This window comes from Tenrec ecaudatus, chromosome 4 (assembly GCF_050624435.1).
Source record: "Tenrec ecaudatus isolate mTenEca1 chromosome 4, mTenEca1.hap1, whole genome shotgun sequence".
NCBI lineage: Eukaryota > Metazoa > Chordata > Mammalia > Afrosoricida > Tenrecidae > Tenrec > Tenrec ecaudatus.
The window spans coordinates 150,959,928-150,976,029 of NC_134533.1; the positions used below are offsets into that span (position 1 = coordinate 150,959,928).

The following is a 16,102-nucleotide window of genomic DNA, read 5'->3' on the forward strand; positions in this document are numbered from 1 at the left end:
ATGGAGACAGTGTTATTCGAGAGAGGAAATTTTACTCCGTGTAAAGTTTAATGCGAAAGAACATTTATCAAATATGCAGTACTCAGGACTTTCCATTCCTTTGTTAAAACAGAGGTATGGTTTTAAGTATGGTGTATGCCTGGTATTTTATTTAAACCAAGCACTGAGAAGAGATTATGGAGAAAAATTTGGCCTGAAACCATGCAAGGATTAATTATCTTTGTTTAGGCTTTTCTCCATAAAATCTTGTGGCCATGAGAATAAGTTATTTCCCATACAGGCTAGGACACATTTTGGACCGAGCAAAGAGATTTCTTTTACGCCTCAGATAAAAAATGAGATGGAAGGCAGGGTGGAAACTGACAGAGAAACCACAAATGTGTTGGTGATGCGGAAGTCACCAGGGTGCTTGACTGGTGCTGACACAGCAAAGGAAGCTGTTTGCAACCCAGAGAAAACCATTTGGGAGAGACTGCAGCTCAAGGCCTTGCAAATTGAGCCCACAGGCAGCCAGCAGGGTTTGCTGCCTAAGAGGTCATGACCCTGAACATGCTTCTTCCCACCTTCAAGAGAAACCCTCCTTATGGGTGCTCGCTAACTGAAAAACAGATCAAACTCACCCCGGACTCTGCCGACTCTGCCAAGAAAGCTACTTCCTGGGCACCTTTTGGAGTCAGCAATAACGGTAGCATAAGAGATACAAGTGCTTTCATGAAAATTAAAACAAACAACAGTAAGAGGAAAACCTTCCCTAAATAGTTACTGAAATGTCTCTCTTAATGGAGCATGGCTTTTTTGACTAGGAGATTAAGGTATAATTGAGGCTTAAATTGAGCTATAAATTAAAATAGTTTCCAAAAAACTAGAGCTAGTGGAACATTTTAAATAATTCTATGATTAAAAAAAACAAGGCCATTAATCACAATGTGACGTTTTACTTTGGGTTATTTTTATTCTTTCTGTTTTCATACATTCCAAATGTATTACACTGAGCATATAATGCTTATGAAAAGAATATGAACATGTTTCTTATTGTGACAGAACATGCGACACAAGAAAGGGTTTTAGACAAATATCCATCGCTTCAAAATAACTCATTTCTCGAGAATTCAAGTACGCAGTAAAGAGAGACCCTTGAGACTACCATGTAGGCAAGAAAGTTTTATTGAGTTCATTTAATTTCTTTTACAAATGGAGTTTTTAATTACATTAACCAGAGATTTTTGTGTATGCTTTCAATCAGGTTCTGGGTAATATGGAATCTATATAGTTAAATTTATAATTACTTATTTGTATGTGTTGAGTGAAAGCCTTCAAAAATTTCAAATGAATCTGGTCTGACAGACTTAAAGAAAATATCATTATTAATGAAAAAAATAAATAAGTAAAAACTGAACTGACATCTTCACAAATTCACACAACCCAAATTTAGCAACAGAGCAATGTCAAACCAAGTGCCACACACTCACCGTGAGAAATAGTTTTAATTCTGCTCAGATCCCCAAACCTACACCTGCCTTCCTTTCTCCCAACATGTGCCTCACCATCTTTACTTATGGAGCCAAAGTGCACATGGCTCTCTTGACTTTTCAACTTCTTAGCTCAGGCTTTTAGGTTTCTTGGCTCTTCTGCCCCCAAAGCCCGATTGGCCTTGCCACTTGATTCTCAGACACCTTTGCCCTCTCTTGTAGGGTACAAAAGAGATCCCAATCTCAAATATAACTTAAGGAGAACATTTATTACAACTTAAAAGAGACAAAGACACATCATTTACAGGAGGGAGACACTAGCACGAGGTCAAATGGCACCTGAGGATCAAGCCAGCCGGGAAAGTAGATAAATGGAACATGGAAAAAAGGGAACTGTCACAAATTCATGATTGGTGACAGATCAATACATCACAATTGCAGGTGGGACTGCAGAAACAGGAAGGACGTACTATTGGGACATCTACATAGTTAGAAGAGCTTACAAAATTGGTCTAGGGCCTTCCTTCTGCGCAATGCAGCCACAGGGTGAGACTGATAGTGCAGAATTCATGACTGGGTCACCCCCTGGACTATCCCCATTACGGTGACCTCTAGAAAGGTCACACCCAAGCAAGTCCCTGAGATTGCTCTTTCCTGGTCTGGCTGGAGTCAGGTGGAGGTAATCTATTTTCCAAAGGCACTCTACCGGAAGCCAAGGTTATGCACATCCTGGGTTAACGATCAGAAGGCGTTCAGTGGACCCTGCAAATGGACTTCAGGTGACACTGCCATCCATAGCCTTTTGCAAACCAGAGTGCTCAGAATTTAAGCTCTAACACACCTCTCTTCAGAAACCCCTATGCCGGTGCCATTCTGGTACTTGGATTTGGATTTCTCCATCCACACAGACATTCTTTTCCTTTATCTTAATTAAATGCAAGTGAAAATATAAACAGAAAAAAACGCTCAAACATAAGATACTGTGTTAATCTGGGTACTTTAGAAGAACAAATCCACAGACACTTATGTAGAAGAGAGAGTTTTATATAAAGGTTAAGTGTACATAAAAAAAACCCCAACCTAGTGCTGCCCAAGCCCGCATGTCCAACATTAGTCCACATGTCCAACATTAACCCATATGTCCAACACCAATCCACAGAGTCCTCCTCCATCTCACAGAACATACACAGTGATGCCGACTGCAGGAAGAAAGCTGAGTCAGTGAATGTGTAAGCATCTCAGCGCTGGCAGGGGTCTCCACATGGCTGCTCCAGCACCCAGGGCTGCATCAGGGTAGGTCCATGTAGCTTCTCCTTGGGAATGTCTTGCAGGAAGTAAGATTTGCCAGCTGAAGCAGGGAACTGGCTAAGGCAGCTGCACCCTGGTCCGACCATTAGAAAGCAAGAGACCTGAGAACTAGAAAGGCGAGGCTCACTGAGCTGTTTATCTCTCCACCCTTCAGTTAATCCCACATGTGTTGTTGGTCAGGTTGGCACAATAAACCTTAACTATCTCAGATACATAAACTATCTTGGTGTGTGAGCGTATTTCTATTTGTGGCATGTAACTCATATGTCAGGAAATAAAAACCAATTTATTCAAAGCATGAATATTTTAAAGTTTTGGTTTATTTTTACTGCATCGATGAATAAGTCCATTGGGCCTATTAGGTCCCAACTATCTACACCTGCTAACGCCCAGTGAAGGATGAACCCTTAGTTACTAAAATAAAGAGCACAAATAAATTCAAAGACAAATAACAACTGATCAAATTAATTGCAACACATTTGACTCAATAAGCCTCAATTCACTACCATCAAGTTGAGTCCCACTAGAGTGGCTCTAAAAGACAGGGCAGAACTGCCCTTTTGGTTTCCCAGGCTGTCAATCTTTTCAGGGGAGTAGGACAGACAGAGGACTAATATTCTTACGCATTACAAAACACAAACATAGTAAAAACATCAGCAATCATTAGAAAGAAGGGAGAAACAGATACACAAGCCAATTTTCAAAATGGCTATCTATAAACTATTGAGGGTCAATTCAGTTTATTTGTTTTAAAAAAAATCATTTATAATGAAGTGAAGACACCTTAGTGGCACACTGGTTAAGTGCTCAGCTGCTGACCCGCCAGCCAGGCGATCTGCAGGAGAAACTAACTAGACTACAACTATCAAGGTGACCCCCATTCATAGCAACCCTACAAGCGGGTCCCAAAGCTGTTAAATCATTATGTGAGCAGACAGCCCACCTTTCGCCTAGAGAACCGCTGGCTGGTTTGAGCTGCCCACCCCAGCGCTTGCCAACGCTTCCCAGCAGCCCTAGCAGGGCTCCTAAAAGACCTGGTGATCTGCTCCCTTAAAGATTACCGCCTCGCCCCCCAGGGAACGGTTGCTCCCATTACTAATTCTGGCCGGCTTATCAGTCTTGAATTTTCTGCATGGAACGATTTCATCATAGAAATGAATAATTTCAGGTCTAACAAGCTTAAAGAGGTAAAACCGGGACCATAATCGTAAGGCGGGGTAATTATTAAAGGACTAGAGGAGAGTTACGTGTTTCATCAGTGCTGTAATGCCCCTGGATCTATTTTCCCTCTCATGGAAGAACTCAAGAAGAAAGAAAGTTTTGAAAACGACAGTGGCAGTAATTGTACAATTATTTTTGATCTAATTGAATTGTGGATTGTTATAATATCTGAAAGCTCCCAATAAAATGATTTAAAAAAAAAGAACACAGCTTAGGAAACCTGATGAAGTAGTTGTACTTTGTCTTAATTGACTCCATAGCACTTGACCAAAACATACAGAATTATAGCAATATTTGGTGAATGCAATCTATTACTTGAATATTCTTTAATATAGTGTGGCCAACAGTTATAGCTGAATCTAATTGCATATTAGTAGTTCATTTTAAGAACTTTCTAACCTCCAGTACGAAATGGGAATTATTCTCAAAATATGAACTCTAAAGTAAACTATGGAACCAGGAGCCAAATACAGCTCTCTTGCCATGTTTGTGAAGAATATTTTATCAGAAGACAATCACACCCATTTATTTGCATCCAATTTAGGACTGCCTTCCTCCTGCACACGCTGCAGCAGCCCAGTGGCGTGGCTGTGCTAGGCTACGCAGGGTAGAACCGTCCTTGTGAGTTTCCAAGACTAACTCATTATGAGACTAGCAAGTCCTGCCTTTCTCCCAAGGAGTGGCTGGTGGTTTAGAATCGCTGACCTTTTGGTCAGCATAACTGCTAAGCTACCAGGGCTCCTTTGAACTACCTATAAGGCATCAAATCAATGGCAGTGAGTTTGTTTTTTTGTTTTTTAACAGGCTAATTACAATGGTTAACAGAAAGGTAATATTCCTTTTTGGAGGACCTGGGTGACACAAGTTAAGAAGCAAAGGTTACTAACAGAAGGTTGGACGTTTGTGTTCAAAAAGAAGTTCCTTGAAAGCAAGGCCCGATGATAACCTTCCACAAACTGAGCCCTTGACAACTTCACGGAGCACACTTCTACGCTGGCAGGGATGGGTTCACCATGAATTGGAGCCAAAACGCCAGCAACTGGTGTCATTGAACTTTGTTCACTCAAGTTTTAAAAGTGATTAAAACCTCAGAGGAGTTACAAACATTGGTAGCAGAAGTATAGCAATCATAAAGTTACTTAAATGCATGTCATTTTACAATTTAGGGTCTCTGTGGAAGCCACCACATGAATCCCTTTCTCTACCTCGGGATTGTGAGAATGTGTAACTGCCAGTAACACAGAACCCCCAGAAGGCAGAAGCCTTAAACCAAGGAAACTTCCTCTTTCCCAGCATAGACTCTCTTTGTCTCCACCAGAACCACAATGTCAGGAAGACTCACTGGAACCACTGCCCCAGAAGGAATGCCTGGCTTCTATTGTGCATCTGGGCAAGGGTGGCTAGTTGTCACTGCAGGAAAAAAGAGGGCTTCTTTAGCACTGTGGTAGGGGGGAAAAGGAGAGGGTAGGGAGAGCTAAGAAACTTTTCTCATTCTTGCTGTATTTCCTTCTCTGGAACCTAAGGTTCTGAGGAGACAAATAGCAGGCATTCTGAGATTGGAAATTGAGCTGCTAACTAAGAAAAACAGGATCAGTAAGATTTCTCCAGACAGCATTCATTCGTCCATCCCAAATAGCTGTGTTACAGCCGGGTTGTGTACTTCCTTCTACAGGTCAAGATCTCAGGAAACTTCTGAGACTGGTCATAGAAGGTAAGATAAATAATTTATCTTAAATAGGAGGGGCTTTTTCTTCTAAGTGCATGTAAACAAATGAAAATATACAAACCATCTCTGATTTTAGGTAGAACTCAAATTCCCTGAGCATAAAACCAACAGTTGTCATTGGGTCGATTCTAACACTGGGTGACTCTGTTGATACAGAATAGAATGAATTACGCTCCTGTGCCCACGTTGTTGCAAGTACATCAACAAGTCTTCCTTCTGAGGGGAATCTGGGTGGAAACCAACTGCCAATTTTTTGGTTTCCCCATAAGCTCTTTAACTGCACCGCCATATAGATATAGATATCAGTAAGAGCCTCCAATAAAATATTTTTTAAGACAGAAGCAAAAATCCACTGCCACCACCTTGATTCTGACTCATAATAACCCTCCGTAGGGCTCCAAGGCTGTACATTTTCATTGAAGGAACTCTTCTCTCTCTCTCTGTTGAAGTGACTGGTGGATAGGAACTGCTGACCTTTGAGGTTACCAGTCCAGTGCTTACCCAGAAACACCACTAGGTCTTCTTTGGTATAACAAAATATAAAGTGTATTAATCAATTTATATGTCAAGATCATAAACCAATAAACAGTAGCTGTGAGATCGCAGCTATCTTGATTCTCCCCTGAGTACTTTGTTGTAGCCTATTAAAAATGTGTAGGATACACACAGGCTTTTAACATTACTTAACTCCAAATTTAAAACTCTGACATACTTTCCTTTGAAAATTAAAATTGGGGTGTGGGGGAACCAATCAGAATATAAGATTGGAAATTATAAATCCTAGGCAGACTATTCTCTCTTTTTGTTGTCCCGCTTAGATTTTATAAAGTAAAACAGATTAAGAAAAGTGAAAAAAAGAAGATATAAATAAAATCTCTTACGTCATTGGTCTTGTAAGTTGGCTCCCTAAAGTACAAAATGAATAGTATGAATCATATGAAATAATGATGTGGGTATGGTTGGCTTACAAAGTATTTTTAGGTGCATTATTAAAACAGATCTCTGATAAAGTAAATTATTATAAGCCTGCTAGAGCATGGTGGTACTTATAACAAGTTCAGTAAGGTAAGACTAATTTATTGAGAACTCTCCTAGGCACATTTAATGTTACCTTTATACTTGTTCTTTAAAAAGAATCATATAGGGTCACTATCAACTTATAATTAGTATTAACAAAATTAGAAGAATTTGTTCAGGATTATGTGTTGACCTACAAGTGACCCCAGTTAAAACAACTAGCCAGCATTATGAAATAAACCTTTACTTAACTTTGTGTAGATGAAGAAGGCAGGTATGTTCTTATTCTCCCGAGAACTTGAAGATTCCTGTTTGAATAAACCTTCTAATTCTCTGAAGGCCCAACCTCAGTGTCACGAGAGGGCCTTGGAACTGCCGTGTGAGCAAAGGTCAGGGACAGCAAGCACCCCGCATGCACAACATTCCGTTCCAAAGGTTACGCCATCCTTACCTGATAACTTTTGTTTTCCGTTGCTTCCCAGAAAGGCTTCCACATCACATCTTAAGTCTTCTCAGAGAAACGGTTTCTTCATTTGATGCTCTGCTACCTCTCCCAAGATAGCAATGATTCCATATTTCTTCCCACATAGGCTGTGATTACTCCATCTTTCCGAGTCTGGGAGAATGAAACACTGGCACTCATTTCTTCAGAGGATTGATGTTACAACCTGCCAGGGATAAATACGGTTAAGACAGTCTTTCACCACAAGCAGAGTCTGGAAAAGGAATCAAACATCCCCATAGACTAGTCAATGTAGCCTTACTGAGGGCCTCTTAGGGGTGGAACGGTAATATGTGCTATGTGAATAAAGGTGATTCCAAAGGCAAGCAAGATACAGAGGCTGACCTCAAAGAATGCACACAGTACGTAGAGTGACAAGATAGAGTCAAGTTCATGATGCTGGACCGGTAGTTGTTGAGTGGTACGGTAAGAGTAGTACCAAAAACGCCTAACATATTTCACAGGAGGAAGTGACCAATATAAAAAAATCTTAGAATCAACAAGTTCCATGCTTCATTTTGAATCCCAAAATTCCAATGACAAACTTTCTATGGGAGACTGTCAGAGTGTAATAAAGAAATGACTATTGAAAAATTCCTACAGGAAGTCCTGAGGTACAGATCATATTATTTATTCAATCTGTGACCTCCTTCTTGGTTCCAGAGGTCACCAAGGTTCACTAGTGTCCATTGACATGGCTGACCACCAGGTGTTTTTAGGATGGTCTCTTCCGGATGGGGCTGTCAGGCTCCCTGAGGCTGGGTAGTAATTGTCATGCACTTGGGGGATGCTGCACATCGCAAATAACTACAACACAGCTTTGAAAACACACAGTCATTCCTTATCTCTGCTGGCTGTTGATGGTTGTCTCCAAGGTGAGTCTGGCACCGGGAGAAGGGCAATCAGGACATCAGGGTTCTAATTCTGGCTCTCCAACTAATGTCCCCACAGCACCTGATGGACCTCCATCTTTGATCTCTCCCCTGTCAAACGAAGGGTTTAGAGATCCCTCTGAAGGGTTCTGTAGATTTAGATGGGAAAGGCAAAATTTGTTCTTGCTATTGTGTAGATAGGTAAACTAAGGTCAGCCTAAGGTCAAGAGAGCAGAAGGGCCTTCCCCAGGACCCTAGCTTATAACTCTCATACAACAGTCAAGAATAGACACTAGGCCCATAAAGAGAAAGCATCTTTTACTGTATTATCATGCACAGAACCACACAATGGTTTGTGGTATGGAATGCATATAAGCTCCCATAATATTCTATGTATTTAAGTCATAAATCAAGCTAACAAACTGTTAAATGAACCAGGCTCTGGTCTCTCACCTTGACAAGTACCTCTTCACAAAAACCCAGAAAGCCAGATGTGAATTAAGCATCCTTGACTCATCCAAGGTCCGGTGTGGGCAGTGACGGAAGGGAAAGGAGAGTTCCTGCCTGCACCAGAGAAGGTCCCCAAATGACCTCGCAGAACACAACCTGGTCTGAGGGTTCAAGGCCCACTCGGCCCAGCAAACAGTTTCAGAGTATCCGGGTCAGCACGGAAGCCCACATAGGCCCAGGATATCATTTGGCCTCGGATTTCAGGGTCCACAGCTACCTGAACATGGTCTCGAGGCAGTTTGCGTGGATCATCATCCTGACCATGTGCGGAAAGGCAGGGCTAGAAGGTGGCCCCAGGCGGAGGTTCTTCCTGATTTAGTTTAAGATTTGGTCCGACCCTATTGGCTGTAGATGGCTCAGCATAAGAAAGCAGAACACCTGGTAACTCCCTTGAGAAGGCAGTACTGTGTAGTGGTTCGGAGCCCAGCCACTGCCAAATGAATGGTTGGAATACTACCTCAGCTCAGTAAGCTCCGGCAAGTTACTGAGCATCTCAGAGCCTCGGTCTCCTACTCTTTAAAATAAGTACACATATTACGCAGAGTGCATGAGATCTGCACATAGAAAACGCAAGGCCGACTTTAGGACAGCGGTTCTCAACCTGGGGGTCGCGACCCCCAACTTCTAACAGTAGCAACAATACAGTTACGAAGTAGCAACGAAAATAATGGTTGGGGGTCACCACACATGGGGAAGCTTGAGAACCACGGCCTTAGAAGCTGATAAAAGTGTGCTTCTAGAGTTCTCTCTGGCTAAGCAGAATTGACTTGGGAAGATTTTGCTGGAGAATTATATAAGCGTAATTATACTCCAGCACTCAGAGTCTGGGTTCAGCTCCCCACTGCACTAAATGGCGGAGGCGGGGGTGGGAACGGGCACCGCCCACCCCGCCGGAGGCGCCGGGCGCTGCCCACATCCCGCCAAGTCGGTGCCCAGGCTTCGCCAGGCAGACAAGCTAAAGCCAGGGGTTCGGAGGTGAACTCGCAAACGTGGCCGTGAGTCACGGGGATTAGGAAGAGAAACCAAATGCAAGCCCTGAGCCTGGGGCACCCTTGCAGGGCTGGCGGTGAAGTGGCACCGGGTGACAACGGGAAGACTCAGATGGAGCCGGCCCAGGCTTTACAGCCCCTCCCCGCCCCCGTCACCCTAGGGCCCTCGCGGTCTTCAAACACGTCCTGACATCTCCGCTCCGCCTGGAACGACCGGGCCTGGGAGCAAGTCGGGGCACCTCCCTCGCACCTCCCGCGGGGTGAGCCCCACCAAGTCTGGCGACCGGCCGCCCCCAAACCGACACGTCTTTAAAACAGGCAAGCCCGGGCGGCTCCCCACTCCCTGAGGGCAAGCCGAATGCAAAGTGGCACATTGCTTTATCCCAGCCCCCTCGTCCTCTCCGTTTAAAACTTCAATACTTGTGTGCTGGTTCTGGTGCATCAGGCAATGTGATCAACCCTGTCTGCTCCAGCGAAAGGCCCACTGCGACTGGGCGCGGGAAGCCAGACTTTCTCTAAAACACCAACAAAGGACTATATTTAGTTCTGAGCTCTCCGCCTAAATTCCTCTTTATTTTTTCACTCTTCGCTTCCAAACGACAGGGTTGGGGAAGTGGGAGGAAGGGGGCGGGAGAGCAGCGGAGAAAGCACAGCTGTGCCTCCGCCTCTCCACTCAATCTCTATAAATAGCCAATCACAAGCGAAGGCTACTTTTTACCCAATGAAGCGCCCCAAACTGATAAAACCTTGGGGCGAGCCAATGGCAGAGCGCTTGGGGGTGTGAGATTTGTGCCCTGGAGCCAATGCGGAGCGAGACTGGAAGAAGTAATTCGAGCTGGAGTGTGGGTGTGTGGTGCAAAAGCTTCCTATTTCCAAGCCCGAAAACCTGCTCTGCCGACTGAGCATGCTCCGACTAGCCGCGAGCCCCGCCGAGACTTCAGGATCCGGGCTGGATCCGCATCTCCGGGTTTTGCACGGAGCCAACTGGGGTCCACGGAGGGTAGTCCCAGGCAGCGGCCACTGGAGGCATCCCCTTCCCTGCTGGGGGCAGTGTCTCAGGCCCCCTTTTCCCATTCTTTGTCCCGGGGCTGGTGGGGATGAGCTGCGGGAAGATTCAGCCAGAGAAGGCGGAGCAGTATTTCCGCGGCGCGAACTGCGCCGTGAGTGGAGCAAGTCCTGCCTGCCTCCGGTGCATTCCGCGGCTACCCGATCCGCTCGGGGCGTGGGAACCCGCCGGCCCGGGATGCTCAGAGTCCAGAGAAGTCCAGCCCGGCCCCGGGAAAGCCAGCGGCGCCCACGGCCTCCTCGCAGAGCGCCCGCTCTTGTGCCACAACCCCAGAGTTCTGAGGGACCATGGCTTCCACCCTCTCCTCTAAGTTTTCCAAAGCCTCGTCCCCCACCAAATTCACACCCGGTAACCACACCCTCCTAGCGTTCGCAGAGAGCCCCGCCCCTAGCCCCGCCCCTCGGCGCGGAGAAAGCCCGGAGTTGCGGAAGACCGGGCGCGGCCGGTGGCGCACTGGGCATGCTCAGCCGCGAGGGGTGGGGAGGGGAGGGGAGGGGAGAGGAGGGCCGGGCTGCGCGCGGCGAGTAGGAAGCCCTCGCCCCGCGGAGGCTGCGGGAGAGAGCGCGATGGGCCGCGGCGGTGGGCGCACGCTCCGCGGGGGCTCTTGCCACGCGCGTCCCAACCCAGCGCGCAATTAGCAGCCGCCTCCGCCACCGCCGCCTACGCGCCCTCCAGGGCTGCCGCGGCGAGGAGTTCCAGCCGTCGCCTCCCGCGAGCTGCTGGCATTGTCCTCCGGGGCCGCCGCCTGAGCTGCCGCCGCCGCCGCCGCGGGCTGCTGCGGGACCCCGGAGCCGCGCGCCAAGGACGCGTTGCGGCCGCCGGCCGGCCGGGCGCCAGGTCCCAGCTTGGTGATTCCCGAGCCCCGCGCGCCCTGGCCACCCCCTCCCGGGGCTTTCCTGCGGCGCCGAGGCAAGGGAACCGGGCGGCCGCCCAGCCTCGCCTTCCCCCGGCGCTCAGCCCCGACGGGGCCGCGGGCGGCGCGGCGCGAGCGCCCACGGAGCCATGAGAGAGTACAAAGTGGTGGTGCTGGGCTCGGGCGGCGTGGGCAAGTCGGCGCTCACCGTGCAGTTCGTGACGGGCTCCTTCATCGAGAAGTACGACCCCACCATCGAGGACTTCTACCGCAAGGAGATCGAGGTGGACTCCTCGCCGTCGGTGCTGGAGATCCTGGACACGGCGGGCACGGAGCAGTTCGCGTCCATGCGGGACCTGTACATCAAGAACGGCCAGGGCTTCATCCTCGTGTACAGCCTGGTCAACCAGCAGAGCTTCCAGGACATCAAGCCCATGCGGGACCAGATCATCCGCGTGAAGCGGTACGAACGCGTGCCCATGATCCTGGTGGGCAACAAGGTGGACCTGGAGGGCGAGCGCGAGGTCTCCTACGGCGAGGGCAAGGCCCTGGCCGAGGAGTGGAGCTGCCCCTTCATGGAGACGTCGGCCAAAAACAAAGCCTCGGTCGACGAGCTCTTCGCCGAGATCGTGCGGCAGATGAACTACGCGGCGCAGCCCAACGGCGACGAGGGCTGCTGCTCGGCCTGCGTGATCCTCTGAGGCGCCCCGCGCTGCGCGCACAAAAGCCAGACTCTCCGTGTGATCGCTCTGCTTGGCTTGGAGATTGGAGACGACTTTGCATTGGCCCAGGGGTCCCGGGAGCCCGGCTGGCTGGCCTGCTCCGAGGCCGGCTTGGCCGCCGCCGCCGCCTCCCCGGGTTCCAGAGGTGCCCGGTTCCGAGCAAACAAGACCCCGGTGGAAATGTAGCTCTTTGCAGCATGTACGTTTCTCATTGATTTTTGTTTGACGCATATTTCCCCCGTTTAAATCGCCTTTAGGGCGCTGTGTATTGGCAGCTTGACACCCGGCAAGCAAAAGTTCCAGCCTGGGGAAAAAAAATGGGGGTGGGGTAGAGGAAGTGGAGAATGGAGGCAGGGGCACAGCTCTGGCCCTCTCTTTCTCCCTTTTTTGTTTTCTTGTCAACGATCGTCTTCTAATTCCAACTTTTAAATACGTGGAAGGAAGTCCGGGAGAACCATATGAAGGAGCAGGAGGAGAGGAAGAAACTGCTTTTCCTTGTTTGCCAAGGAAGAGCTGGAAGTTGAGATCTGCTTCCTTTTGTGCCAGCTTGCAAGGGCAGCCCGGTGACTGATTGTGATTCTGAGGATGTCTATGCAAAGTTGGATTCTTGTGATCGTGTATCCAATCCGAAGTATTGCACATCTGACCTGGGACTGTTAACACTGAAGCCAATGCAGTGTGGGGTGACGGAAAGTGTCTGCTGATATTTGTGGGGGGAAAATCTATTTTGTTTACCTACTGTATCAAAGGGGAATCTGGGGGAGAATGGTAGTATTTTTTTTTAATCAGCTGTGAAAAATGTTACAGATCTGCACATTTTTGTGTACTATTTGTGTGTGTGTGTGTGCGTGCGCGCTTTTATGTTTTTGAGTTTTTGTTTTGTGTTTTTGGTTAGCAGTAACGGATTTTGATGCCTAGGTCTTTAAAATACAGTACAAAGACTTCCTAAATGTGATTCAGGGCCCCCAGCACCCCTGTGTCTGCAGAGTGCCTTCAAACTCAGCTGTTCCAGCCGGTGCCAACCTGTGAACTTCCCAGTATCTGCTCTTCTCCAAACCTCTTCCCAGTTTCCTTTCAGTCATCTTCCCAGAGCAAGCCAGGACAATAGGGCCTGTTGTTTGTGAATTTCTTTATTTCCAGCCTTTCAAAGGAATTTTCATGCCTTGCAAAAATTTTTGTGTGAGTGTGCTTCATTTTGTTGGAATGTTCGGGTATTAGCTCCCTGTTTTGTATTATTTTATATTTTGCTACTTTGGTTTTGTTCTTTTTTGATTTTTCTGTTCCAGAGTGTTCCCCCAGCAGCAAAGAGCAAAGTTTACCGTTGTCATGTACCAAGAGGATTTTAACTACTTGTAATCTTTAATTCTGGACATGTGTTTAATTGTTGTCTCTTCATTTTAAGACTTTTAATACAAATGTCATTTTTAAGAAACAAACCCAAAACTATTGTTTGTGTTTCTGTGTTTTCGTATTCAGTGACTTAATATATATAATAGCGTGGCTGAAGGAGACAGGGGCAGGTATATGAACAGGTCTATCCCCAAGAGGTGCCAGATTGTGAGACAGAAGTGCTCAATTAGGAGTTGGGTGACAAGGTACTCAACTCCTAAAATGTGGAGAAAATCCTAAAGCCTTGTGGGAGGAGGGCCTTATCAAACTTCAAGAGGAGCCGGTATCTATCTTTCTGCCGATGTGGAAGAGGTTGTCTCACTGAAGGTAGTTGGAAGAGAGACTGCCGTGTAATGCCTGACGTCTAGAATATTGACCAGTTACCTGACTGGGAACTCATTAACTTATTTTCCTTTTTAAAAAAGTTATGGCATGCAACAAGACAAAAACACGATGGGAAAGATGGTTTCCAATTTACAAATGAGGTCCTATCTTGTGCAGTACACGTATATAAGTTGTAGACTGGCTCTTCACCTATTTGGAAAGAGATTTCTGTGTTTAAAAAAATTAAAACAAAAACCAATAGACTTCAGATAATTATCATACTATTAACTAAATTGTGTGCATTTTTTATAGCATATTTGACCTCTTAAGTTTTTTCCTTCTGACAGTAGGAGGCAGTGCTAGCTTTTTAAACTTTTCTTAAAGAGGGCTTTAATCCGTAATACAACCTCTGTAGAAGTGTCTGAATATTTTGTACATGTGTGTACAAGGATGCTTCAAAAAGTTTGTGGAAAACGTAGTTAAAAGATAATGGAATTTTTCCACTAACTTTCTTGAAGAACCCTGGTATCTGAGAAGCACTTATACCTTTTTTAAAAAATATATGAAGTGGAGCTTTATATCTTCTGAAGGGTCTTCTGACAGAAGGATGTATTCCATCGTGATAAAACCCCCAAAAAGAAATTACAGGTCACTATTTTCTTTTAAGCGGTATCATCATACCTTGCCTTAAAGCATTATGTTCGTTGCTGAGTGTTTTGAACATGAGGAATTTAGAATTTTGCCTGAGAGAGTTCTACTTGACCCATTCTTGCGCTGACATAAGTGTCATATCAACCTCGGTTGGAAAGCAGTGTTATAAATGTAGAAATGGTTCAAATGTATCCTTTGTGGAGTTCATTCTTGTATTTAAGTAAATGTAGTTGCTTAAGTCAATCTGAAGTGTTGAAATTTCTGAAATATTGTACCAAGTACTCTTTGAAGGACTTTCAAAAAGGCATTTGGTGGCTTTCTTCAGCCTTTTGGGAAGCCTTTTGGTATAAAATGCTGCCAAGTAGCTAATTTAAGAAATGTATATACTCTCGATGGAATGTTTGCAGATGGAAAATTGGAAGTGAAAGAGGTTACCGGATGCGTTAACCACTTTCACACAGAAGTTAGTCACTTGCATGACTAAATTCTTTATAGATTGGGATAGCAGAGCAGAAGATTGTAATGCTTTTACTGAGTACTGTGAAATAAATGCTTTCTGGATTCTAAATGAAAGTAATTTTGAATATGTGCCTGCAGCAGGAAAATACTAGTTCTGAGTTTTGAACCCTTCTCCAATTTTCATGACCTAATTGTGTGTCATTAAGGATAATCTTTTTTTCCCCCTTCAAAAAAATTTTTTTTAACAATGTCATTTTGTTTGCTAGTAAGAACCCCTTCTAGTTACATGGTATGAAGAGATAGGAGCTTTTGCTTCAAGGTAAACGTTGAGCTAGCCAGTGGTACCAGGGAGTGAGGTAGGGAGGGGTTGGTTGTAAGGCAATCACCTGTCAAAACAGAAATTGGAAAAGGAGCCTTTATCTAGGGGGTGCAAAAGCTGACTTTTAAACTTGACCCCTGCTGGTTTTAACAGCTTTTCCATTTGTTCCCTGATTGCCATCCCAGTTTTATGTCATGCCAGGGATCTTTTTATTGGGGGTGTAGTGGGGGCGGGGGCGGTGCGGAAGTAACAGGGTCAGAAAGTACCTTACTTTAACATATGGTGTGTGAGTATTTGACTACGTAGGTAAGGCAATGTCCGTGTTGTTAGCCACTGAAATAGATTTTACTGGATCACATTTTGCGATCAGACAGATCTATTTGGGGATAAAATAGAAAGATCTCATGCTTCTATTTCCTGCAGGTGAGAATCTTAAAATTCATCTATTTGGACTGTTCAGGTCTTTTTATAAATGTTTCGCCAGTATGCCTTTGGGCACCCCCTTGTGAGTTCCATTCCAAAATCTCACAGATGTGAAGAGAAAGCGAAAGGAAGTGCTATGTAGCAGCTGGTCTTGAGAAATAGATGAAAAATGCCTGCACCTACATTTCTTGAAACCATATATATTTTCACAACATCTGGGATAAATTCTCATATGAAAGAAAGATTTAATTTGGATAGCGCCACTGTGAATTGAAATGATAT

The 16,102-nt window shown here is 45.7% G+C and overlaps 1 protein-coding gene and 1 long non-coding RNA gene across 2 annotated transcripts; one reads left to right on the forward strand and one right to left on the reverse strand.

The window, feature by feature from the left end:
- Window positions 1-1,202: 1,202 nt before the first annotated feature.
- On the reverse strand, window positions 1,203-11,014 carry LOC142445269 (uncharacterized). The gene is made up of 3 exons (XR_012784002.1): window positions 8,569-11,014; window positions 7,193-7,409; window positions 1,203-2,885 (listed from the first exon to the last, which is right to left on the reverse strand). It is a non-coding gene; the product is annotated as an uncharacterized LOC142445269 (long non-coding RNA).
- A 186-nt stretch (window positions 11,015-11,200) lies between these two features.
- Window positions 11,201-13,698, forward strand: RAP2B (RAP2B, member of RAS oncogene family). The gene has a single exon (XM_075546944.1). It carries the CDS (start codon window positions 11,683-11,685, stop codon window positions 12,232-12,234), a length of 552 nt encoding a protein of 183 aa, XP_075403059.1. The 5' UTR covers window positions 11,201-11,682; the 3' UTR covers window positions 12,235-13,698.
- The last annotated feature ends 2,404 nt before the right edge of the window (window positions 13,699-16,102 follow it).